General features: G+C 43.3%; 1 protein-coding gene across 5 annotated transcripts; it reads right to left on the reverse strand.

Annotated features, from left to right (window-relative positions):
- Nucleotides 1–235: 235 nt before the first annotated feature.
- Nucleotides 236–24190, reverse strand: DUSP14 (dual specificity phosphatase 14). Of its 5 annotated transcripts, none has more exons than XM_072779604.1 (3): nt 23703–24190; nt 3771–3858; nt 236–1563 (listed from the first exon to the last, which is right to left on the reverse strand). In XM_072779604.1, exon 3 carries the CDS (start codon nt 1469–1471, stop codon nt 875–877), a length of 597 nt encoding a protein of 198 aa, XP_072635705.1. In that variant the 5' UTR covers nt 1472–1563; nt 3771–3858; nt 23703–24190; the 3' UTR covers nt 236–874. The 5 variants fall into 5 exon arrangements, with proteins under 5 accessions (XP_072635705.1, XP_072635702.1, XP_072635704.1 ...); XM_072779601.1 differs by having other exon boundaries at nt 23686–24186; XM_072779603.1 differs by lacking the exon at nt 23703–24190 and adding an exon at nt 23433–23656.
- Between the last annotated feature and the right edge of the window lie 2729 nt (nt 24191–26919).

Below are 26919 nucleotides of genomic sequence, written 5' to 3' on the forward strand. Positions count from 1 at the left end.
TTTGATCAGGGCGTCCGTTCTCTGCTGGGTCCCACTGTCCCAGCATCGGGAAGGATATTAACAGCTGCCCATCTGCAAGGATGTGAAACGTTGACATCACTCAGCTGGGATGTCTATTTTAAGTAGCATTTATAGTTGTCCCAGGAACCATATTTGAACAGTTACTGGAAAGCCTCTTTCTTCCAGCATCCACACACACATACACACACCCTGACATTCTTAGTAAAAATTCTAATACGTTATGCAGATATATTTATTAAAAATAATGCTAATATAGTCCTGGGGCACAATGATTCCAAGAGGGTATTTGCAGCAGATTTCATTATAATTACTTAACAACTAGATAATAAAGGTTTTTTTTTTTAACTTACAGAGTCACTAAATAATAGGAAAGGAAAGAGTAGGGCTAATCCAGTAGAGACTGAAGCTGGTATCAATCTTCCCTAAGCGTTTGGTCGGCAGCCTTGGGCAAAGCTGGTCTCTAAAGGGTTCATCAGGACCCAAAGTGATTTTTGCACTGAGCTCCTCCCGCACCTGCCATGATGCCTAAAGGCCTGGGATTCAGAATACAGCAGAACCAAACAGTTTATTAAACTGTTCAAATTGTTAAAAATGATTAAAAGCCAGTTAAAGATTTTCATAAACACTATTCCAAAATGTTAGTTTTAAAAATGTTACTAGCAATGTATGCATTCCCCTTATATTCTTCCCCTCCCTCCCTATCTTTTAAAATAAACTTGAACACCCAGTGTAAAAAACACTTCAGGGAGAACCAACAGTCCACCATTTGAAAAGGAAGGTGAAGAGGGGAATAGACGGTGTGTAGCAGATGCTGGTACTGCTCAAGGGGCTGCTGATGCAGGCTGTGGTGGCATTACAGCCCCCAGTAAGGCATCAGGTGTCGGGATTCTTTCTCATAAACGTCTGGAACTATGCCATAAGGTGTCTGTACCATTTTAACCGTCGACTTCCCAAAGAGCTGGCGCTCGTAGTCTATCAGCTGCCTCCAGAAGCCGACGTTGGGCCTGATGACAGGCCTGCGGGCCTTCACCCAGTTGTAGGCTTCCAGCAGGCACACACTGTGGCATTTCATCAGGTAAGCAATGCAGAGGGTGGCCGAGCGGCTCACCCCCGCGGCACAGTGCACCAAGGTGGCCCCATGCTTCCTGCTCACACTGTGGATCTTGTCAGCCACCGTGTCAAAGTACAGTCCGATGGGGGCATGAGGCATGTCAGCCAGAGGCACTTTAACATATTCAAACTGGGGCCAGTTGAAATTGGGGATCTCAATGGTAGCATTAACAATGCAGGTGATGCCACGAGCCTGAAGGAGGTGCCGGTTAGAGGCCACGCTGCCTCTGCCCAAGAAGAGAGAGGAGGTGATTTGAGCGATGCCTCCTATGTCTCCCTCAGAAATCATCCGAGGGGCCATGAGAGTCCGTGGAAGCGTGCTGTGACCTCTGGAGCTCATGAAGATGCCAGCAATCACACTTGCATCATTGGAAGCAAGACCAGAGGGTTTTGTTTTCCTCCACCAAGGAATCCAAAATCACCGTCTCCTTCCTGAAACACACAGGCATCTGTCAGTACTTTTGATGCTATCGATTATTGATTCACCACAGCCTTCTGTAGTTTTGTGGAATGGGAAGGTGAAAGGATTAGAAATGGTTCTTTTCTATAATAGATTACGTTCTGGGCAGCCCCGGTGGCGCAGCGGTTTAGTGCCGCCTGCAGCCCAGGGCCTGATCCTGGAGTCCCGGGATTGAATCCTACGTCGGGCTCCCTGAATGGAGCCCGCTTCTCCCTCTGCCTGTGTGTCTGCTTCTCTCTCTCTGTCTCTATGAATAAATAAAATATTAAAAAAAAAATAGAATACGTTCTTTCAAGGATGGAGACAAATAATTTTCTGTTAAAAAAGTAACCTAAGACAACATACAAAATCAATGTTAAAACTCAGCTCTCCGGTGATTCAATTAAAAAAAGGGTGCGGGGGATCCCTGGGTGGCGCAGCGGTTTAGTGCCTGCCTTTGGCCCAGGGCATGATCCTGGAGACCCAGGATCGAGTCCCGCGTCAGGCTCCCGGTGCATGGAGCCTGCATCTCCCTCTGCCTGTGTCTCTGCCTCTCTCTCTCTCTCTCTCTCTGTGTGACTATCATAAATAAATAAAATTTAAAAAAAAAAAAAAGGGTGCGGGGCAGGGGGTAGTAAATGGAAACAGTCATCCTATTTTAGAAATAATTCTAAACTCAAACGTGCCCAACTGGTTCCTGAACAACAATCTTGCAGGGCCTTGCTCTTATTGAACAGGGAGTGGTTCTCCTCGGTAATTACGAAGAAATCAGAAATCCTGATCACTCCTAGAGCCTTCTTTCAGACACGTTTTCCCTATTCACACAACTATGACACTATATTTGCCTAAACTTGTTACAGAAAAACCAGGATATATGGTCACCTTAGCCCTTTGTTATTTCAAAAAAATAGCTAAAGGACGCCTGGGTGGCTCAGTCAGTTAAGCATCTAATGCTTGATTCTGGCTCAGGTCGTGATCTCAGGATTGTGAAATTGAGCTCTGCTTTGGACTCTGCTGGGTGTGGAGCCTCCTTAAGATTTTCCCTCTACCCCTCCCCCTATACGTACTCTTAGGACTCTAAAATAACTCACTAAATAGTAAGATGCTGTGGCATTTCTATGGGAATAATCAGGCACATTGAAGGCCATGATCTCAAAAATAGTCTACTGGGTGCCTAGCTGGCTCAGTCAGTAGTGCACATGACTCTTTTTTTTTTTTTTTTTTTTATTTATGATAGTCACAGAGAGAGAGAGAGAGAGGCAGAGACACAGGCAGAGGGAGAAGCAGGCTCCATGCACTGGGAGCCCGATGTGGGATTCGATCCCGGGTCTCCAGGATCACGCCCTGGGCCAAAGGCAGGCGCCAAACCGCTGCGCCACCCAGGGATCCCAGTGCACATGACTCTTGATCTCAGGGCCATGAGTTCGAGCCCCACATTTGGTGCAGAGATTAATTAAAAATATATATACATTAGGGGCACCTGGGTGGCTCAGTCAGCTAAGCATCTGTCTTTGGCTTAGGTCATGATCCCTGGATTGAACCCCACATGGGGGGGGGGCCTCCCTGCTCAGCAAGAGCCTCCTTTTCCCCTGCCCCTCCCCTCCAACCATGCTCCCTCCTTCTCTCTCTCAAATAAAATTTAAAAATACATTAGTGTAAGTTCATGAACATTTTAACTGACCCAACCCAACCTGGGTACGATTAAATTCTCAGCCAATTCTCAGTTTCAAGATGAATCCCACTGGGGGATTTAAATATTCGAAGATCTACATTCTCTCATTAGTACAGTAATAATATATAATAATATCTATATTAGTACACCAGTAACAAAAGAAATAGGGACGTCTGGGTGGCTCAGCAGTTTAGTGTCTGCCTTTGGCTCAAGGTGTGATCCTGGGATCTGGGATCAAGTCTCACATTGGGCTCCTTGCAGGAGGCCTGCTTCTCTCTGCCTGTGTCTCTGCCTCTCTCTCTCTCTCTCTCTCTCAAATAAATAAAAAAATTTTTAAACAAAAGAAATAGAAAATACTCCTTTCCTGAGATTTTGGACACATCACTTCATCATACTGCTTCATAATGTGGGCCTGCTGGCAAGTATGCTCATCTCCACCCAAGATACCATAGGGGGCACCTGAAATGATTTCAGTTGGACAAGACATCCTCAGTTCCACAGACAAAGGAGGTGCTGGAACCAACTCACTTGTGAGGAATCTGGTCACTCTGCAGTCCTGGTCAGGATCTGGAAAGTCCTAGTTGAGAGTGCTGATCACAGTGGATACAAATCAGATCTGCAGAAAGACAAGGAGGCAACAATGTGGCCAATCAGGAAGTTCAAAAGAATTCCTCCTTGGTTTTATTGCTAAATTGGGTTTGACCGGAATAAATCTAGAAGTGAAAATCATGCTAATTAAAGAATGTGCCAGTGAGAAATACCAACCTGAGTCCAGCTTCTGTTAATGACATGTATGTAATGCATGGTATAACAAATATAAGTACGGTTTTGACCACAACAAAGACAAATGTTTGAAAGGAAATGTAATATGGCAATGCTCACTGGGCCTGGGAAAGCTGCAGAACAAGCTAGGGTGAAGGCCATGATCTCAAACACAGTCTACTGGGCGCCTGGCTGGCTCAGTCAGTACTGCATGTGACTCCTGATCTCAGGGCCATGAGTTCGAGCCCCATGTTTGGTGCAGAGATTAACTAAAAAAATAATAATAATACATTTACACCTCAGTCAGGCCAGTGGTGTGGGGGACTGTGGCCACATAACAGACACCACAGCAGGTACAGCAACTAAGCCAGACGCAGGGCGACAGCTTCACAAATGCCAACTGCAGGAGGTGCTGCTGCCCTGGACAGCAGCCATCTCAAATTGTATTTTTTCTTCCCCACTGGACCTCTTATTGTTTCATTTATGTAACAATAGGATGAGCACTGATAAGCCTTGTTAAAATGTGTTCCTCCCCTACCTGTCTCACGACTTCTCCCAAGTAACCATCACACTTAAATATTTTTTAAAGCCCTGTTGAGGGATGACTGACAGATACACAACTTGACCAAGTGTACAACTTGATGAGTTTTGAATGCTATGCATACACTCAACATACCATGTCCCCACATGATAAATCTATCCATCACCCCCTCCAGATTTCCTCATGCTCCTTTAATTCATCTCTCCTTCACCCTTGAGCCCCATTACCAAGCAAACATTTATGTTTTCTGTCATTTTTACATTTCTTAGACTTTTATATAATAGAATCATAAGTTTTTTTTGTTTGTTGGGCCTAGCTTTCATGCAGCATAATTACTTTGACATTCACCTATATTGATGCATATATCAACAGTTCATTTCTTTTCATTCCTGAGTAGTATTCCATGATATAGATACATCATGGTTTATTCACTTACTGATGGAAACTGGGTTGTTTGTAGTTTGAGGCTAGTACAAGTAAAGCTGATGTGTAACATGACATAAACATTCATAGGTAGCTGTGTGGACATAGGCCTTTCTCTTAAATACCTAGGAGTGGAAGGGCTGGATCACGTGACATGTTCATATTTAACATTTAAAAAAAGTTTTAAAAATAGTTATAGCATGCAGCCTGAGGGGCAGGCTTCTAATTAAACACATACGGATGTAAGCATCCACTGTAATCCTCTCCAGAATGTCAGTACTTCCCAGAGGAGCTTCTACACGTGTCTGTGCCCTGGTTTTGGGGGCTGCCACCCAGGAGACACCCACTGACTGCCAGCTCTTGTGGTCAGCAAGGCTTGCCTTTCTTCCGCGGTCCCTTTAGACTATAACAAATAAAAAGATCATTCTCGGGATGCCTGGGTGGCTCAGCAGTTGAGTGTCTGCCTTCAGCTCAGGGCATGATCCTGCAGTTGAGCATCTGCCTTCAGCTCAGGGCATGATCCTGGAGTCCCGGGATCAAGTCCCACATCTGGCTCCCTGCATGGAGCCTGCTTCTCCCTCTGCCTATGTATCTCTCTTTCTCTCTGTCTCTCATGAATAAATAAAATCTTTTAAAAAAAATTAAAAATAAAAGTAAAACATATAAAATAAAAGGATGTAAAATGTGTCATCAAAGGGGCACCTAGGTGGCTCAGTTGGTTAAGAGTCTGCCTTTGGGTCAGATCATGATCTCAGGATCCTGGGATCAAGTTCCACATTAGGCTCTCTGCTCTGTGGGGAGCCTGCTTCTCCCTCTGCCTGTGTCTCTGCCTCTCTGTCTGTGTCTCTCATGAATAAATAAATAAAATCCATAAATAAATAAATAAATAAATAAATAAATAATAAAATCTTAAAAAAAATTTTTTTAAGAAGATTGAAATGATGTCTTACATCTTTTCTAACCATAGTGGTATGAAACCAGAAATCAATTACAAGAAGAAAACTGGAAAATTAACAAATATGTGGAGATTAAACAACATGCTACAGAACAATGAGTCATAAAAGAAACCAAAAACAACCTTGAGACAAATGAAAATGGAAAAATAGCATACCAAAACTTAAGGGATGCAGGAAAAGCAGTTCTGAGAATGAAGTTCATAGTGATAAATGCCTACATCAAGAATCAAGAAAGCTCCCAAAAGATCTAACTTTACACCTCAAGGAACTAGAAAAAGAAAAACATCTGAAGCCCAAAGTTAGAAGGACGGAAATAAAGGTCAAAGTAAAAACAAATGAAATTAGGGATGCCTGGGTAGATCAGTGGTTGAGCATCTGCCTTTGGCTCAGGGCACAGCCCTGAGTCCCAGGTTCAGGATCGAGTCCTCCATTGGGCTCCCGCTCCCCTTGAGGAGCTTGCTTCTCCCTCTGCCTATGTCTCTGCCTCTCTGTCTCTCTCATGAATAAATAAAATCTTAAAAAAAAATGCAAGAAGAGAAGTTATGACCAATACCACAGAAATACCAAGGATCATAAGAAACTACTATAAACAATAATATACCAACAAATTTGACAACTTAAAAGAAATGAACAAACACCTAGAAACATACAACCTGCCAAGAATGAATCATGAAGATATAGAAAATAGGAACAGACCAACAACTAGTAAGGTGATTGAATCAGAAATCAAAAACCTTCTAACAAAAAAAAAGTCCAGGACCACTCAGCTTCATTGCTGAATTCTACCAAACAGTTAAAGAAGTAATACCACCTTTCACCAACTCTTCCAAAACATACAAAAGGAGGGAACACTTCTAAATTCATTTTACAAGGGCAGTATTATGTTGATACCAAAACCAGGCAAGGACATCACAAGAAAATTACAAGCAAAAATCCTCAACAAAATAACAGCAAGCTGAATTCGACAATACGTTAAAAGAATCCTACATCACAATCAAGTGGGATTTGTTCCAGGGATGCAAGAATGGTTCAACATCTGTAAATCAATGTCATACACCACAATGAGATATCACTTTACAACTGTTACAGTGGCTGTTACAAAAAGACAAGAAATAAATGTTGGCAAGAATGTGGAGAAAAAGGAACCCTTGTGCACTGTTAGGGGGAATGGAAACTGGTGCAGCCACCATGAAAAATACTATGGAGCTCCCTCAAGAAATGAATACTAGAACTACTAGGGGCACCTGGCTCAGATGGTAGAGCATGTGACTTTTGATCTCAGGGTCATGAGTTCAAGCCCCATGTTGAAGGTCGAGATTACTTAAAAAAACAACCAAACAAAAAAAACCTACCATATGATCCAGCAGTCCACTTCTGGGTACTTATCTGAAGAAAAGGAAAACACTTACTTGAAAAAATACATGCACCCTCATGTTCATTGCCAAGGGACAGAAACCACCTAAGGGTCCACTGACGGATGGAACAGATAAAATGTTGTACAAAAACAAAATGGATATTCAGCCATAAAGAAAACCTTATGTTTGAGATAACATGAATAGATCTTGAAGGCATTTTGCTATGTGAAAATAAGTCAGAGAGAGAAAGACAAATATTGTATCAGTTATATGTGGAATCTAAAAAGAAAAGGAAATTGAGGGACGCCCCGGGTGTCTCAGCAGTTTAGTGCCTGCCTTTGGCCCAGGGCATGATCCTGGAGTCCTGGGATCAAGTCTCACATGGGGCTCCCTGCGTGGAGCCTGATTCTCTCTCTGCCTCTCTGTGTCTCTCATGAATAAACAAATAAAGTCTTAAAAAAAGAAAAAAGGAAAGAAAGAAAAGAAAATGAAATCGAGCTCACAGATACAGAGAACTGACTGGTAGCTGCCAAAGATGCCAGTCATGGGGATGTAATGTACCAGTTAATTTTACTATATTGCATATGTGAAAGTTGCTAAGAATAAATCTTAAAAGTTCTCATTACAAAAACAATTTTAACTGTATAGTGATAGATATTATTAGATTTACTGTGATGATCGTTTTGTGCTAATGTAAATATCAAATCATTATGTTATATACCTGAAACATGTTATATGTCAATTACACCTTAATAAAAAAATAAACGAAAGTTATAGCTTCATAATGAAGTGGTTCTTAAACTTTAGCATGCATCAGAATCTTGTTAAAACAGATTTCTGAATCATACCCCAAGAGTTTCTGATTCAGTAGTTCCAGAGCAGGGCTCAAGAACTGGCATTTCCTAGTTGATGCTGCCAGTCAGAGGACACATCTTGAGAGCCACTGTAGAAGTCGATACTGCAGTGAGCCTCTGGTTCCCCGCTTCTGGACTGAGGCACTCAGAGTGCTGGTAATGATAAATCACAAGTCCCTCCCCAGATTCTGCCCTTGTGTGAAGGGTGCTGCCTCACTCAAGGTTACAACCTTCTCTGGGGACCCACATTGGATACTGGCCATACATGAAGCATATATGTGAAATCATATCATGAAAAAGAATAGGAAGTAGTCACATAAGGAAATGTGTGCACATGTATGTGTAAGATGGAAATGGGCAGAAGTTTTCTTTAAGATTATTTGACAGAGAGAGAGCACAAGCAGTGGGAGTAGCAGAGGGAGAAGCAGGATCTCTGCTGAGGAGGGAGCCCAATGCGGGGCTTGATCCCCGGACCCTGGGATCATGACCTGAGCCGAAAGTGGACGCTTGACCAACTAAGCCACTAGGGCATCCCAGAAATGGGCAGAATTTTTATATGAGAACATCCTGTCCTACCACAGAACACAGCCTCATGCCACATCCAAGTCTTTCCCTGGCACAATCCTAGTGATTTAAAAAGCAAAATCACTGTAGTAATAAACGCAAAATTAGGCTCTCAAACGGCCGTGTTAACTCCCTCCTGAATGTGGAAAATCTGGAAGAGGCCAATCAAATTTGCAACCAGGTTATTTAGTTCCTGTCTAATTAAAAGAAACTTAGTCTGTGGTCTCCCAAATCCTCATGCTGTTTGGGAAGCCACTTGTCTTCCCGAGGCAAGGGTCCCAGACTCACTTGTCTTTGTAGAAGGGTCTTCATCAAGGGTAAATAACGGATGGCCTGGAAGCCTAACTTACTCTGCTAACTCTCCTTTGTTTGGGCAGTGATAAGGTACTTGGTACTGCAGAGAAAACAGATTGTGAGTCCTCAGGGCAGAATCCAAGTGAGACAGACATGATGCTCCCTCCCTGCTGCTGCTAGTCAGTCTCATGCCAACAAACCTGCATAAAATTGCCAAAGCTGGGTCCAAGGTTTAGAAAAACAACTTCTGCCAGACAGCACAAAGAGGGCACATATATTACCGATGCTCTTCTGACAAATACTCCTGACCCCTTTCACAAATCAGAATATATAAGGTTCAGAAAAGGGGAGAGGATTCCCACTTAGAGAAGATATGTGACAGAATCAGGAAAGGACCCAAGGTGTCTGGGCTCCGAGCTCAAGCCCACACACTGCCTTTCTGTGTGAATGTGGGGAGTGGCTGTGTTCTCGTTACCTGCCTTACGGAACTCCACCACCACCAGCCAGCACCTTCAGAGTGTGAAAGGGGTCTTGGATTTGCAAAGAACAATGTGTTTAAATGCCACTTACAGAAAAGCCCAGATGGGCTGAGCAACTCCAGTTTCTTCTGTTGCCCAGAGCAGGGAAATACTGCCACAGACTGGTGTACCATTCAGGACACAGAAAGCTCCCCTGATAGCAGAGGTACCTCAGCAAGAGGCAGTTCCACAGCAGGCGCAACAAGAAGCCCTAGTGTGCTTCAGTGCCAAGATCAGGAGATTCTGATCATAAAGAATGAAAGAATACATGTGTATTACATCACAGGTTTGTCCAAATCATCTTAGTGAGCGTGTACTGGAGAACAGAAGAAGGGTATCTATATCTATCAGCGGAGTAAAAGGTTGAGGCATGGTTTGAGGGATCAAAGATAGTAAGGTACTCTCTGAGTGAACATGCCACTCCCACTGCAGCACATCTGTCTGAGATGACAAGGGGAGAAGCCAGGAAAGTTAATGTCGCTGTCCATGGTGGTCAACTCAGTCCTTCCAAGTTGCTCTGGCAGCTGCATTTACTTCTTAGAGGGGAAAAAAAGCTTTCCTGGCCAGGAGAATGGGGGTGGGGGAGTGTCAGACAAAAAGGAGAAGCTGGGCAGCCCCGGCAGCCCAGCGGTTTAGCGCTGCCTTCAGCCCGAAGTGTGATCCTGGAGACCTGGGATCGAGTCTCACGTCGGGCTCCCTGCACGGAGCCTGCTTCTCCCTCTGCCTCTCTCTCTCTCAATCTCTCTTCTCTGTCATGAATAAATAAATAAAATCTTAAAAAAAAAAAAAAAAAAAAAAAGCCGCCCTAAACCAACCCCAGAGAGGTACTTTTTATTTATTTTTTTTTTTTTAACAATTATAATAAACATCTTGCTGGTCTGTCTGAATAATAAACATCAAAGCACTCAAATGCTAAGCAAAAATGCAGATTAGTGTCTTTCTAGGTGGCCTGTAATCTTAATGCACAAGCTAGTAACAACGGACTGTTCCTGCAATGCAGAACTCCTAGGGCACAGGCTCAAGGCTTGAGTTAGTGTTGGATCCACACATGGGCCGGCCTCAGAATTGCTATCCAGTGTCAGCATCCATCCCAGTGCCACGGAGGCTAGTTTTCTTTTCTTCTTCTTCTTTTTTTTAATCATAGCAAATAACCACTAGAATAAGCAGTTAGAAACTGAAATTCTATCTACTACTTTCTCTCTTCTCACATTGAATAAGCAGAAAATGGCCATAAAGTGCTAGAGATGACTGTGTAAAATGATCTGACTAAATTATTTTCAGCTTTAGAAATTTCAGAAGGACCCAGTGCATACTGGAGGCCCACACTGTTATTTTTTATACCTGAAAGCCTACTATATAATCACATTTTCTCCTTACATTAAATATTTAAGGTTTTTAAGAACTAGATAGTTACCCTTTTTAAAATAGAAGCATGTTGGCCTACATTGCCATAAATAAATAAATGCTATTTTTCTCATTAATTTTCATTATTAAATCACCAATGTGGAGACGTCTGAGTGACTCAGTGGTTGAGTGTCTGCCTTCGGCCCAGGGTGTGATCTCGGGGTTCTGGGATCAAGTCCCATGTCGGGCTCCCTATGGGGAGCCTGCTTCTCCCTCTGCCTGTGTCTCTGCCTCTCTCTCTCTCTATGTCTCTCATGAATAAATACATAAAATTTAAAAATCAATCAATCAGAAATGTGTTCTATTGGGAAAAAAATACTCTTACAAATAAATAATCATAGTGTGGAAATCTTTCGTTTAAGGAAAACTCTGATAGAACATTAAGAATAAAATCAAGACCCGGGATCGAGTCCCATTTCGGGATCCCCGTGTGGAGCCTGCTTCTCCCTCTACCTTTGTCTCTGCCTCTCTGTGTCTCTCGTAAATAAATAAAATATTAAAAAAAAAAAAAGACTAAAATCAAGGACACGTGGGTGGCTCAGTGGTTGAGATCCTGCCTTTGGCTCAGGTTATGATCCCGGGGTCCTGAGATCGAGTCCCACATCGGGTTCCCACAGGGAGCCTGCTCCCTCCTATGTCTCTGCTTCTCTTTCTGTGTCTCTCATGAATATATAAAATCTTTCAAAAAATTTTTTAATAAATTCAAACAAATGTTGAGTTATATTTGTATTAAAAGATACAAACTGTTCTTGCTCATCTGGAAAGCTTTAGTAATTTGGCTAAACACCTCAACATCTTACTTTTGGAAGAGGGGTTGTTTTTGCATTTCCTACCACATAAACTGATATGAAGATGTCCTGGGGATCCCTGGGTGGCTCAGTGGTTTAGCACCTGCCTTTGGCCCAGGGCATGATCCTGGGGTCCCGGGATCAAGTCCCACATCAGGCTCCCTGCATGGAGCCTGCTTCTCCCTCTGCCTGTGTCTCTGCCTGTGTCTTTGCCTGTGTCTTTCATGAATAAATAAAATCTTTAAAAAAATCCATAATCTTCTTTAAAAAAAAAAAAGATGATGTCCTGGGATGAGGATAAATATACATAATACACATAAAGCTAATGACAGTCACCATTCTCATTTGGCCACAGATACTCCCCAAGTGTGACACGCAGAGCACACAGAATGTGCTGTACAGCAACTGCCTGAGTAGCTGTGATCTGACTGATCGTCTCAACGTCCTCATGTGGACCACCATCCCATGAACTGAACCCAACAAAGGATAATCATTTAAAACTCTAACTACCACAGTCCAAAGAATGACACGGGCAGTCCACTTGATTAGAGCAGGGAAAAAGTATGACAATACAGTGACACATATAGATGCACAGAACTACAAGTTTAGTTTCATGTGATAAGTTCAGAGATTCCCATGTTGGAAATAGAATGAGTAGAGTACTGAGAAGAGACTGTTAAGTAAAAGCATATATTTATTTGGGGATCATGAGGTAATCTGCTCGTATCTGGACCTCAATTTTTGAATTTGGTCCTCAACCAGCTAGGTGTTTAAATTACTTGTCACTCATTCACACAACAGTATTTCCTGAGTTTGTGCCATGTGTTCAACACTATTCTAAGCAATGCGAGGACTGTGGAAAATATCTTTGTCACAGATGACCACAATATCTCCCATCCCACTTGACCTTCTTACAATGTGATCAACTCAACTGACAGAGCAGAGCAGAAATAATATTTCTGAAGCTAGATGATAAACATTTCACACACTTCTACCTTGCTGTCATGGGACTTGCTCTTAGAACCCTTGCTGCTATGCTATGAGGAAGCTCAGCAGTTACCATGCAGAGAGATCATACACAGAGGTTCCAGAGAGCAGCCCAGCTGAGGTCCCAGCTTATAGCCAGGATCAACTATGAATATGTGAGTAAAGATAAATCAATGTTTCTAGTTCCCAGTCGTTGAGTCCCCTGTAGTCTTTGACTATCTCATCACAGGTCCCAGACATTGTGGAGCAAAGACAAGTTGTCCCCACTACACGAGGTCCAAATTCCTGACCTACAGGAATCTGTGCACAAAATAAAAATGGTTGTTTTTATACCACCGAGTTTCAGAATGGTGTGCTATGCAGCAACAGCTAGAACAGGGTATAAAGGTAACATAAACCATCACCGTGTGCTAGGATTTTTATCATCCTAAAGATATGACACTGGTTACACTACAAAACAGTTGAGTAACAACTAGAGATCAACTACCTGTACATGACTCAAATGAGTGGTGAACAGAGGGGTGCCTTGGCAATTCAGAGAAGGCACGGGCTCAAAGCCAAGCAGAACATTCAATGGGGCTAAAAAGATTTGTCTGTTTCTTGGAGAGGTATCTCATTGATTCCATCATGCTGCTTCTCCAGTTCATTTAAAACACATTGCGATTCTTGCTATTCAAGAGCCTTCTGACCTTTCCGATTCCAAATGGAAAACATAAGCCCTTTTCTATTAACCTTCCACTACTCCAAGGGTGATCCAAGACCCAGCAGTGTCAACTTGGGAGTTTTACAGAAATGCATCATCTCAGGCCCCATCCCAGACTGATGGAATGGGAATCCACAGTGATCTAGACCCCAGGGGATCTACAGATACAGTAAAGTGTGAGAAGCATCGCTCTCAATCTGCCTCAGTATGTCCCATTGGACTTGCCAAAGGAAAAAACAACAACAAAAAAAACTCGAGTGCCTGTTTTGTCGAAGTTACATGAACATGTTCAGCCTCATGTGGATCAGTATTGTTCTGCTGTCATGGTTCCCAGCTGAGGAATCAGAAGTATATGGAGGTTAAGAGGCTTTCCCAGACTCTACATAGAAAGTAGTGGCCCCCCTGAAACCAAAACCCCCTTTCCGTGAGTTGTCCACTTGTTGATAAATCATACAATCTGATCACGACAGGTCAACTGATCTAAAGACTACCAAAATGTCCCCAAAAACTGCAAAGAAAAGAAATTAAGGAATAGAAGGTCAGTCTGATTATGCTGTATCGTGCCCGCTTCAGCAGCACATATACTAAAAATGATTATTATGCTGTATCTACAATGTGGATATGAATCTAAAAAAATCCTATACTGCTATGTGGTATGAGATGAGATGGTCTTAAGGTATGAAAAATTTGATAAATCTAAACCAAGAAATGCTTGCAAAATCCCACAATCACATTTAAATTTGTTCGGTGATAACTAGAAACCAATTTGTGCCAGAGCCTATATAAATACTTTAAATATTTCAAGGAGTAAATGGTAAAAATTAAAGAAGAATCATAGATCTTGCTAAAGCAATGAACTTTGATTTACATAGGTCAGAACATTTAGATGCAGGGTACTTACACACACACACACACACACACACACACACACACACACTAAATCCAAAATAAATAAAAAGGTACCTCAAAACTATCAAAGTCACTACCACCCTTTGAGAGAAGCAAGACTATGAAATCTCAGAAAGTGCAGATTTTTTTCAGATTTTTTTTTTTTAATAAATAAGATCTCAGTCCTTACAAATTCATTATTACTTTAAGGAAGACACAAAGGAATTTATAAATTAAAATAAAGTTCACAGGACTCAGAGCTCAACAGTGACTAGCTGACAACCTTTGATCATTTTACTCTAATGTCTTTCGGGATGTATCAACATCCTTAAAACCCAAGCAGTGAGCCTCAACTTTCTCCCTATGAGCATTTCTTTATCATACTCATGGCCCATTCCACATTTTTGTGATTTTTTTTTTTTACGATTTTTATCTACTTATTCACGAGAGACACACAGAGAGAGGCAGACATAGGCAGAGGGAAATGCAGGCTCCCTGTGGGGAGCCCGATGTGGGACTCAATCCCAGGACCCCGGGATCACACCTGAGCCAAAGGCAGACACTCAACCACTGAGCACCCAGGCACCCCTTTTTGGTGATTTCAGAGCAAATTAACTTCATTTATAAAGTATTGATAAATTAATATCCCATTTTTCTCTATAAATCAAAGGCATCTAATTATCCACCAGAGTTTCTGAGCAGAGTAAGATAATCAGGTAAGTCTCTCAGAATCTGATGATGCTCTGCACCCTCTCCCTGCTGAGGGGCAGCAGCTCTTCTGCACTGGGAGGGGGCAACTGGGTGTGTGTGGGCCTCCCCACAACAAAGGGAGGAATCAAGTTTTTAACTAAATTGAAGTCCAAAGGCAGAGGATCCTGAAGTTATTCCCTTGTCTTTGCCAAACAATAATCTAATACAATAAGACAATATACATAATTCTTTATATTATTACAATTCTTTCTATATTACTATATTAGCATAATCTATACAAATATTACTGTTATTCACATGCTATGAGAGAATGCAAACCTCATTCTACTCTTGTTCAAATCAGGGGTTAGCAAACCATGGCAGGCAGACCATGTCTAGCCTGCCACACATTTCTGTATGGCCCATGAGCTCAGAATGGCTAAAAATTAAATCACGACTTAATCTCATGGTATATAAAAACACTATGAAATTTCAATGATAGTGTTCATGAATGAAGTGTTAGTGTAACACATTTGTATTCATTTGTTATATATTCACAATGGCTGCTTTCTTGCTGTTAAGTAGTTGCTGCAGAAAGTGTATGGCCCGGAAGCCTAAAATATTTACTATCTGGACCTTTCAACATCTTGGTTGAAATTATGTTCTGAAGCCATCCATCCTATGGCACGAACTCACAACTCTGAGATTAAGACCTGAGCTGAAATCAGGAGTTGGTCACTTACCTGACTGAGCCACCCTTAATATTATTTTAAATTCTTTTTTGCAGATACTTGCTAGAAATATAAATTATCAGGCTTTTACCCCCAAAAATTCTGATTATTAGGACTGAGGTAGGGCCTAGGAATATGCATTCTAACCAGCAGCTCATGTGATTCTGAGGCAGGAGTCCTTAGGATTCCTTTGAAAATATTCCTTTGCCATAGGATGATGGCTTCAGAACATCTATATGATTACAATTTCTTTCCTTTATTCATTTATTATTATTTTTTAGAGATAGGATGAGCAGGAGGAGAGAAGGAGGGAGAGGGACAGAGAATCTCAAGCAGGCTCCACACTCAGCACGGAGCCCAACAAAGGTCTCAATCTCCCAACCTGGAGATCACGACCTGAGCTGAAATCCAGATTTGGACACATTAACTAAGACACCCAGGTGCCCTAGTATATGATTGCAATTTCTAAAAATAAAAAACATTTGGAATAGAAGAAAATTAACTACAACAAATGGCTGTCAACACAAACCCCCCCTCCAGGCTCTGGCCTGCACCTGCTCTTCACATGGGAGCCAGGCTAACAGTTGATCTGGTAAGAGAACTTGGCAGGGACACCAGTGGCACAATAGCTAAATTAGTGAAATTCTTAATTATAAATTTTTATGTCAAATTTGTATGTAACTTGTATGCCGACAGTACTCTCCTGGATTTTATTTCTACCAGTACTTCCTCAAAACTTCAAGCAAGTTCACCTTAGTCTCCACCAGCTCAGGAAGGCTGGTGTCTCACATGTTCTATCCACCACATAAATGTTTACTAGTTCAACAGAAGCAACACGCACTTTCTGAAGAGTGTTCTCCTGTGTACCCACAAACTCAAAGACCTAAGGAATCAAGAAGACCTGCCTTCCGCAGGCCTTTGATGCTGAAACTATTCTGCAACAAAGGCAGAAGTTAAGACCAACAGTGGCATGTGAATTTCAAAAGGGACCTTTTGTCCTCTGAGACTTTGAGAAGGCAAGGGAAAAAGCTGGCCCAACTGTCAGTGCCATAGTGGAGGTAGTTAAAACTGGGTCAGTGCTAAGAGCAAGAATGGCAAGTGGCAAGGTGAGCCAGGAGGGCTGTGGGTGTACGTGACATCATGTGGACCGTATGGCCATGACCTCAGTACCCACACTCTGCCCCCTTCCCTGCAACAAGTGGAATATGGGGCTCTTCCATAAACTACTGCCTGCCTGGAGGGATACCAAAGAATACAAATAGGATTTCTACCCACCTATTGGGGGAGTAAAGGAAGAATAGCCCCACCCATCCCCTCCCCCGTCACTCAGACTGGGTCTTTGACACTCCTTTTTATCCTTTCTTTAAAACTTTTAATTTGGGGATCCCTGGGTGGCTCAGCCTGCCTTTGGCACAGGGCGTAATCCTGGAGTCCCTGGATGAAGTCCCATGATCAAGTCCCGCAACGGGCTCCCGGCATGGAGCCTGCTTCTCCCTCTGCCTGTGTCTCTGCCTCTTTCTCTCTGTGTCTCTCATGAATAAATAAAATCTTAAAAAAAAAAAAAAAAAAAACCTTTTAATTTATATTTTTTTAAATTATGACTATTTTAGAGAATCTGAAAAAAACTTTAATATGTAAGTAAAAAAGTACTCATTATCTATGTAAAGCCAAAAAATAGAGCGTACCCATTTTCTAAGATGACTTACAGAATAAATAAAAAAAGAATCTCACATTCTTTCGGCTATTCTTCCTTTACTCCCCCAACTAAGAAAAAGGATAGCACTGAAGTATTTTCTAAACGTACACAATTGGGGATCCCTGGGTGGCTCAACGGTTTAGCGCCTGCCATGGGCTCAGGGCATGATCCTGGAGTCCCAGGATCAAGTCCCGCATCAGGCTCCCTGCCTGGAGCCTGCTTCTCCCTCTGCCTGTGTCTCTGTCTGCCTCTCTCTCTCTGTCTCTCATGAATAAATAAAATCTTAAAAAAATAAATAAATGAACCTACATAATTGTGGAAGCAAACTGTTAGAAAATACTACATACTGTAGATATTCAACAAATACCTGTCTTGACATAACATCCACATCTCTCCCTAATCTTTCTCTTCCCTCTCTCCCCTCCCCCACCTGTCTCTCTAAGAGGCACACACTCCACACACACCCAGATTTAAATCCAGCTAGTAACACCAAACATAAGCGATTAAAGTCAACCTGGCAACTATGTACTCAAAAGCAGAAATTCTGTTTCAAATCCAGTTTTAACTACCTCTACATGGTATACTAATGAAGATTTGGAAAAAAGTACATTTTGAAGATTGTAAAAGAGTACTTTATTCCCATAGCAGAGAAGCTCTGGTTCCTTTGGAAATGCCAAAGAAGGACGGGGCTTTGTCGGTGCTTTAAGAAGTCTGTGCTCAGTACACAGTTAAAGGATATGCACATGTACACAAGCATTCTCGGAGGCTCCTCAGAGGTTCTTTAACAAGGGTTGGCCTGGGTTCCTGCACACATCACACACTAAAGCCAGCACTGCTAGACTATACATTCAGGGTTGGGCATAAGACAGGCATTCACCAGCATAACCCAAGTCACCAAGTCAAGACATCTGATAGCTCAAGAGGTAGGATTCTCCCAAAACCATTAAAAGACTTTTAGGCAAGGGGCACCTGGCTCGCTCAGTCGGAAGAGCATTCAGCTCTTGACGTTGGGGTTGTGAGTTCATCATGCCCAATGGTGGATGTAAAGATTACTTAAAAAAAAAAAAAAATCTTTTAAAAATCCTAAAAAATAATAAGACTTGCAGGTAACTAGACACTTTTATTATTCACTTGCATAAATTTTCTTATAACTAACACATTTATTTAAAAATTTTAAAAGGGAAGGATTTTATTGGGTATTTGTCAAATACAGTGGAAAAACCAACTCTGGCCTTTGGGTGGTATGTTGGTCCAAACCATACAATTAAGCTTATAAATATATATAAATACACTGGTACACAAAGGACTGGGCATCAGACTACCTAGGTGACATTCATTCATTCACGCTGTGGTCATCCAAACATACTGTGATACCCAAACATATTATGGTTCAACAACAAATACAGTGGATTATAAATTCAAGGCTGACACCACTAGAGGAATGTAAATTGGTACCAACCACTTTGGAAATTAGGCATCAGCTAGTAAACCTGCAGATAAACACACCTGTAACCCCCCTATTCATAACTGCCCCAGACCAGAAACAACCCAGATGTCCATCAATAGATGATGAATAACTTGTGGTATGTTCATACAAAAGTGGACTAATTACAGTCACAGATAACAACAGGAATGAATCTTTAAAAAATACCACACTGGGAACCTGGGTGGCACAGTGGTTGAGTGTGTCTGCCTTTGGCTCAGGTTCTAGTCCTGGAATCCAGTCTTGCATTGGGCTCCCTGCAGGGAGCCTGCCTTCTCCCTCTGCCTGTCTCTCTCATGAATAAATAAATCTTTTTTAAAAATTAAATAAGGGATCCCTAGGTGGCGCAGCGGTTTGGCGCCTGCCTTTGGCCCAGGGCGTGATCCTGAAGACCCGGGATCGAATCCCACGTCAGGCTCCAGGTGCATGGAGCCTGCTTCTCCCTCTGCCTGTGTCTCTGCCTCTCTCTCTCTCTCTGTGACTATTATAAATAAATAAAAATTAAAAAAAAATTAAATAAAAAATACCATACTGCAAGAAATTTTAAAAAGTGTATGTATATACCTATATACACACGTATATATACAAACACATGTATATGATGTTGACTCCCACAAAAAAGTATCTATTAAAATATCTATTTTGATTCTATTTGCATAAAGATGAAAATAGAAAAAAAAGAAACGTGAAACTTGTTTAGATATTAATATTTAGGGGATAAAAATTAGCAACAAGAAAGGAAGTGATTCCCACAAAAATGAAGCTAGGTTACCTCTGGCATGAGGAGAGAGGCTGTCATTGGGAAAGTATGGGACGAAGGTGCTTCTTAACCTTCTTGACGGTTATAGCTGTGTGTTCTTAAAAACATACACACATTAATTATCAGTTTTATATTTTGTGTGTGTGTGTGTTATAACTCACAATAAAAAGGTTAAGTAAATAAAATGTTGATGTCCAGAAATTCAGAACCATTACAATTCTGGCCAATGCGGGGTAAGAACACTTCCTCTCTAAATGTCACCATTAGTTTATCAGTTTCATTAGTTTTCAGGGACCTTATTTGCCTTCTACTCCAATATTCAGCACTGGACCTTTAGCATGGCAAAAGTCCTCTAACTCAAACTCTTGATGTGAATTCTGTTTGAACTCATGTGTCCCCTGAATCTACTGATTTGAACTGTGCCCACATTATCACTTCCTTTTGTCTCTCAGTGAACCTTAAATGTTCACTTAAATGAACCTTTAGCAACTCTCCCAGCCTTCCACTCCCATTTATACTTGCTTGTAAGAAAAGATGAATACATTAGCAGCCCTAGATATTTTTTTTTAATGGAAAAGTTTTCATTTGCAACTGTGAGTAACGCCTAGGATCTTAATGATTTAAGTGCTTTGAGGCTGTTTAAGAAGGGTCAGAAGCAAAAAAAATAAAATTAAATTAAAAAAAAAAAAAAGAAGGGTCAGAAGGCTGTTAAGAAGATGTCATTTGCCCATCATCCTGAGAAATACTACCATGCTATAGAGGTAATAAGCCTTTACAACCATCTGCACTTTAAACCGTGCTACCACAGTCTAGACAGAAAGCAAATGTCTACATACAGGACTGGATAATTTTATAATTCATTTCAACTAAAAAATCACTTTGCATAAACAGACACATAAAAATGCTTAGAAAGTCTAAGACGATACACACAAACCAATAAAAATACACACAGCAATTACTTTTGGGAAAGATACAAAAAAAAAAAGCTTTATCTGTAAAGTTCTAAGTTTTACACAGAGAATGATTCATGAATTTCTGGTGACAGTGAGAAAAAGTATTTCTAAACTACCTTGCCTTAAAATCCCAAATGCAAAGGAATTCACCAAATACACATGCCTCCCAAAAGACCATCATTTAAAAATGGTAAGGTTTTCATGCTAAAGTTTTAAAGGATTTCCTGGATTTATACACCTGACTAGTATTTTTTATATGAATACACATTTATGCTATTCTATTAGGGAATATTATAGAAGTCATACCTTCACTCTACCAATATAAAAGATTTCAGATGAGAACTCAGCATAGACACGTTTGACACTGACGTTAAAAGCACTTGGAATGAAGGAAACCGTCTCCTGTTTTATGGGGGAAAGCCAAAAATATCAAGCAACTACCTCTCCTCCCCCAAGCGTCAGAAGATGAGTCAGAGCTGGAGGCAGGAATAGGGCCCATGTGTCAAGCTGCCTGTGCAGGGCGCCTTCCTACCTCCACCCAACAAACCTCTCCCCCACGCTGCCCAGGTCAGGGTCCCTGCCTCAGCCTCTCCCTGACGTGAATCCTCAGGTGTCCCTAGTGAAGAAGAGGCAGTTATTCATTCTGGGGGTGCCTCGTTCCCTGCATTTCTAAAGGGAGCCCAAGAATGGGAGCCTTTATGAGTCCACAACAACTAACAATCACCAAACGCAGCTCAAGGGAGTGGAGCTTCCAGACACACTCACACAACTTAGCAAAGAATACAGCACCTTTGTTCCCTTCATTTTAAACAATAGGAAACATGCTGGGAGCAGCTGTGACTTGTCCAGCATCACTTAACTTTGTGACAGAGCTGAGTCTCAAGCAGGAAGCTGCTGACACCTGGCCGCAGCCTCTTTGACTTTTAACTCATTTGTACAATCTCAGGGAAGATGTTCCAACATTCCATTTTACCTCTGTGTGGCCTTATGCACTAGGAATTCCTGGAATTCCAGGAAACTCAGGGTTACATTTCTTGGTCCATATTCCTTTAAGATTAGTAAAGAATCGGAGGACTTGGTTGTTTGCCTCCGTTTTTACATCTGTGAAACAGGACGGTGATGCTCTCTCTGTACCTCTCCTATAAAACTACAACGAACAGCTAGTTAACACTTGCCAAATGCCTCGAGGTCCTTCTGGATGAAAAGTACAAGGTAGTTGTGGTTTTTGTTTTGTTTTTTTTTTAACTGCAAGAGTAAGTCACTCCTCCTTCCCTTGCCTCTGGGATGCCCAGTTACCATAACACTAGCTGGTACCAATAGCAACATCCACCTAAATAAAATATAGTTATACAATCTACTTAAGGCAGCTCCGGCAGGCGACTCCTCTCACAAACAACCCAACTTCGCTTGGAAGCGAAGGTACTCGGGAGAAATAAAAAGACACGTTAGCACTGTGCACCCCAATCTACCACCGCAGGGAAACACTCAAGTTGAATAGTTGGCATTGCTGAAAGTCAAGTTGCTTCCATCAACGCACCGGAAACCTACGGAAGATGCAAAGGGCCGCCGACAGCTCGAGTGGCTCGGAGCGGCTGGACGCTGACGGCGGGGGAGGAGGTGGAGAGGCCACGGCGCGGCTGGAGCGCAGAGGGTCGGGGGGGGGGGAGGGGAGCGGAGGGGAGGGGGACGGAGGGGGGCGGCGGGGAGCCCACAGGGTGCTGCTGCCCGAGGGCGGGTCCGCGGGGCTGGGGCGTCGGCCGCAGCCGGGGGGCGCGCGCCCAGGGGCGGCGAGGAGGGGGCGCCGCGGAGGACCCCGGGCCTCGCCCCTCCGGGCAGCCCAGAGGATGCGAGAACCGCCCGGAGCAGGTGTGGGGGCCGCTACAAAGTTTCCAGTAGACGAGGGTCCCGCCGGCTCCCCGGGGCCGCGTCAGCGCCAAGCCCGCCCGCCCGCCCCCCGGCCCCCGACCCCCGACCCCGCCAGGGCCCGCGGCCCCCTACCGGCTCGGCCCCGCGGCGGCTGGCGCTCCGTCCTCCTGCGCGGCTCCTGCCTTCTGCGGGCTGCCCGCCGCGCGCGCCCCGCCTTCTCCCCTCCGCCCGCGCCCGGGGCGGGCCGCGCGCAGGCTCCCTGCGCCCCTCCGCCCCTCCGCCCTCTCCCGCGGGGGGTGGGGCCCGCCGGGGCGGGGGCGGGGCCTGGGCGCAGAGGCGCGCGGCGGGGGGAAGCCGGCGGGGGACGCGCGGGGCGGCGGGCGGCGGGTGGCGCGCGTGCGCACTGCGTCGTCGGCCGCCGAGCGGGGCTGCGGGGCTGCGGGGCTGCGGGGCGCGTCCCCCCGCCTCGCGCTCGCCCGGATGCCGCTCGGGTCGGGCGTCGCCTGGGGCCTCCTCCTGGGTTTCGCACCGTGCGACCCCGCTCGTCGCCACTTCGGCGTCTACCTGCACACCGGGGCTGGGGCGGGGGTGCAGGGGTGGTGCTCTGGGGTACTTTCTGGAAGCGACAGGGTTAAAGGCAAGGAAACCATACAAACCTAAAAGTGTGAAGACTGCAGTAAGTGACTAATCACCGCCTCTCACCCCACCCCCACCTTGTATCCAGCACCAGAGAGCCCAGGAGTTGGGAGCGGGACCGGAGAGTGAAGGGAAAATAAATCTCGTGGCAACTGTCGGATGAATTGTGCTTGGGCAGGTACAGGCAGTTTCTAATAACTCTGGGAGGCGGTTTTTGTCCGAGACTCAAAAGTTGCTACAGATACGGCCGCCTTCTGCCGGGTCCCGAGACCGCCAACCCACCACCACACACCGCAGGTGCCCCCGGAGTCTCAAAACCCCAGATCCACAAACCGTGCCTGCAGGTAGAGCTGTAGCGCGGCCGAAGCCCAGGCTGAACTCATGGGCTCGTCCAGGGCTTATTTGCTGTGTCACTGTGAGGGTCTTTTTGAATTGAGGTTGGCTCAATCTGTAACATGAGCAGATGCAAACGGACTTTTTCAGCAGCACCTGCCCCGGCAGGTGAGGGAAGGTGTGAAGGAGCTCCTCCAGGCCGGATCCGCAGCGAGTCCCACACCTCGGAGTCCTGACCACGCCCAGCCCCGTACTCGCCAGACCCAGCTCCTCACCGTTGTAAATCGTTGGTATCGGAACTGCTGAACAGTCAAACGGGGAGTCCTAGGTTTGGGGGGAGGGGTTCAGGAGCGGAGTGAAAAAGACGTGCTTTGGGTTTACTTCTCCCCGGCATCTTCGACCAAAAGGCTTTGAGGCTTTTTCATGCTTTTCCTGATCTGACGGGATTCAGAGTCATCCCGTGGGTGCAGGAATGTCTAAAAGTTCTGTTTTCCCAGACAAAAATATAACATGGACGCATTTTAGTGGTAATCTTTGGAGAGCTAAAAAGGCGTGGACTGGAGAGATTTATTTTTGCCTTCATAAAAAAAGAGTTGAAGCTTTAAAATTCGGCAAAATTAATCTTTCTCCAAAAGAACAAAACGGAATTTGATTTAAAAAAAAAAAAAAACACTAGGAGTTTAAATCTTGCCTGGGAAAGGCATCTCTCCGGCACTAAATTGCTCCACCATCAATTCATCTAGTGACTTATTTTGACATGCGAACACCAAAATAGCAAAATCTCTAATAGAAACGATTGTATGCCGTTTCGTTTCTCCCCCCACAGACCTTGCTTCAGTCCATTCAATGACTCAGCAACACAAATAGATACATCCCTCTTCAGATTCAAGCTTGTTTGTTACACAGAAGGCAGATTTCCAGTATAGCTCTAGTTAACAAGGAGCTGGGCATTTTCATGGATTATAGGAACTAAATCTACCATAAAGAATCATATAATCAGTGTAAAGGAAGGTGGAGAGCTAAAACAAAGTTTGTGTTGAGTGTGATGTATGTGTAAAAATCTAGAGATTAAGGAAAGTAGAAAGAAGTGCTAAAGTCAGTAAAACCATTTGGTGACTACAAATATACCTGTGGGCAGGGAGGTGCTTTACACCTTACCTGGGGCTGACCTATGCCTCTGCAAAAATGCAACTTGAAGGTTATTATCTTCTAGATGAGCACTATCCAATAGAACTTGGTGTGATGGTGTGAAATGTTCTGTATCTTCACTTTCCCACACAGTAGCCATTAGCCTCATGTGCTGTTTGAGCATTTGAAATGTGGCTCTAGGGGTAGCCTGGGTGGCTCAGCGGTTTAGCGCCGCCTTCGGGCCTGATCCTGGAGACCCGGGATTGAGTCCCGCCTCAGGCTCCCTGCATGGAGCCTGCTTCTCCCTCTGTTGCTCTCACTCTCTCTGTGTGTCTCTCATTAATAAATAAATGAAATCTTAATCTTAAAAAAAATGAAATGTAGCTCTACTGTACCTGAGACACCAAATTTTTTATTTTAATTAATTTTAATAAAAATTTTTAAGATTATTTATTTATTCGTGAAAGATAGACACAGAGAGAGGCAGAGACACAGGCAGAGGGAGAAGCAGGCTCCCTGCAGGAGCCCAATGTGGGACTAGATCACGGACCTGGGATCACGCCCTGAGTCAAAGGCAGCGCTCAACCTCTGAGCCAGCTAGGCTGCTATTTAATTAATTTTAATAAATTTAAATAGCCACATGAGGCTAGTGACTACTTACTAGACAGCACATTACTAGACTGTGCATAGATATTTTTATAACAACTATTTTAGATGTAGATACATCTTAGAGGCCATCTGCTACAAAAGTACAACTTGTCTATGCCCAGGGAAGGGGTGGTTGATCCCAACTACATCTAAATCAGCAGTGCTTTATAGAGCAGTGCAGCTTCTGTGCAGAATGAGAGCAGTAAGTAGAGGGTGGAAACTTCTAATCTGCTTGGCTTCTGAAGTCTGCTTTTCCAAAAATATTCTCCTTAATTGCTTGGGCAATGACTTAGATGAGACTAATCAGACCTTTATGAGTCCCTTAGAAAGAACAGTTGCATCTTCCATTCCTGTCATTGCCTCTGGTTAACAAATTGGCAACAGCTTTGATGTATCTGTCAGTATTGGGAACAGCTGTGATCAGGACTCCCCCGATCTACAGAAGTCTGATTTCAGGGTGCCATCAGGTCTCACGCTCACAGATGTTTTGAACACCTGCTTGTTAATGATCCTAATTTCATAGTATATGCCATTGATAGCTGTAAAGATGCAAATCCCCTAAAGAAGTAAATCTTTATTGTCCTTTGACATGTTGGAGAAGAATAGGGGACACCAGGTATCTGAGTGGAAACTCTATAAATATGGAAAAGATAAAAGAACTAGAAGGACAGAAGTCCCAAAACACATTTTATCTACTACAGAAATTTGGCTAAGGCTTCTGCTATTTTATAAGATGTAAGATAGCATCTTATATGGCTATGATAAAGATTGATTTTATCATATTTTATTTATTATATTTTATACATAGTCTAAACAATTTTCAGTTTTCATAATTCTCATAAAATATTACTTTTCCATTTTTAAATTTTTTTATTTATTTATGATAGTCACACACAGAGAGAGAGAGAGAGAGGCAGAGACACAGGCAGAGGGAGAAGTAGGCTCCATGCACCGGGAGCCCGACATGGGACTCGATCCCGGGTCTCCAAGATCACACCCTGGGCCAAAGGCAGGCGCCAAACCACTGCACCACCCAGGGATCCCTTTCTTTTTCTTTTTCTTTTTTTTTTTTAACTTTTCCATTAATAAGGATGTCACATTACTGAGAGAAAGCATCACCCATAATTTTTTCTTAAAGATTTTATTTATTTATTCATGAGAGAGAGAGAAAGAGAGAGAGAGGCAGAGACACAGGCAGAGGGAGAAGTAGGCTCCATGCAGGGAGCCCAATGTGGGACTTGATCCCTGGGCCAAAGGAAGGCAGGCACTAAACCGCTGAGCCACCCAGGGATCCCCAATCACCCATAATTTAACTGCTTTACCAAAATAACAATTAGCAATTTTTTTTCTCATCCTTTTTTTGTTTTTAAGATTTTATTCATTTATTTGAAAGAGAAAGGCCACAAGTGGGATTTGGAGAGAAGAGAAAAGGGAAAAGGAAAAGCAGACTCCCCGTTGAGCAGGAAACCCAATATGGGCTCAATCCCAGATCATGACCTGAGCTGACTAAGCCACTCAGGAGTCCCTCCTGTCTTTTTTTCTATGCATGATTTTTTTAGTTTTATTCACACGGTTATAGTTCTAGTGTATACAGTTTTATAACCTGACTTCAAGCTTCTTGAGCTAGGCATTATAAAAGGGAATATTACAACATACCTATGATAACTAGGTCAGTTAATATCTGTCTCTGAAAGTTTCTGCCCTTATTTCAACCCT

Source organism: Canis lupus, chromosome 16 (assembly GCF_048164855.1).
Source record: "Canis lupus baileyi chromosome 16, mCanLup2.hap1, whole genome shotgun sequence".
Classification (NCBI taxonomy): Eukaryota; Metazoa; Chordata; class Mammalia; order Carnivora; family Canidae; genus Canis; species Canis lupus.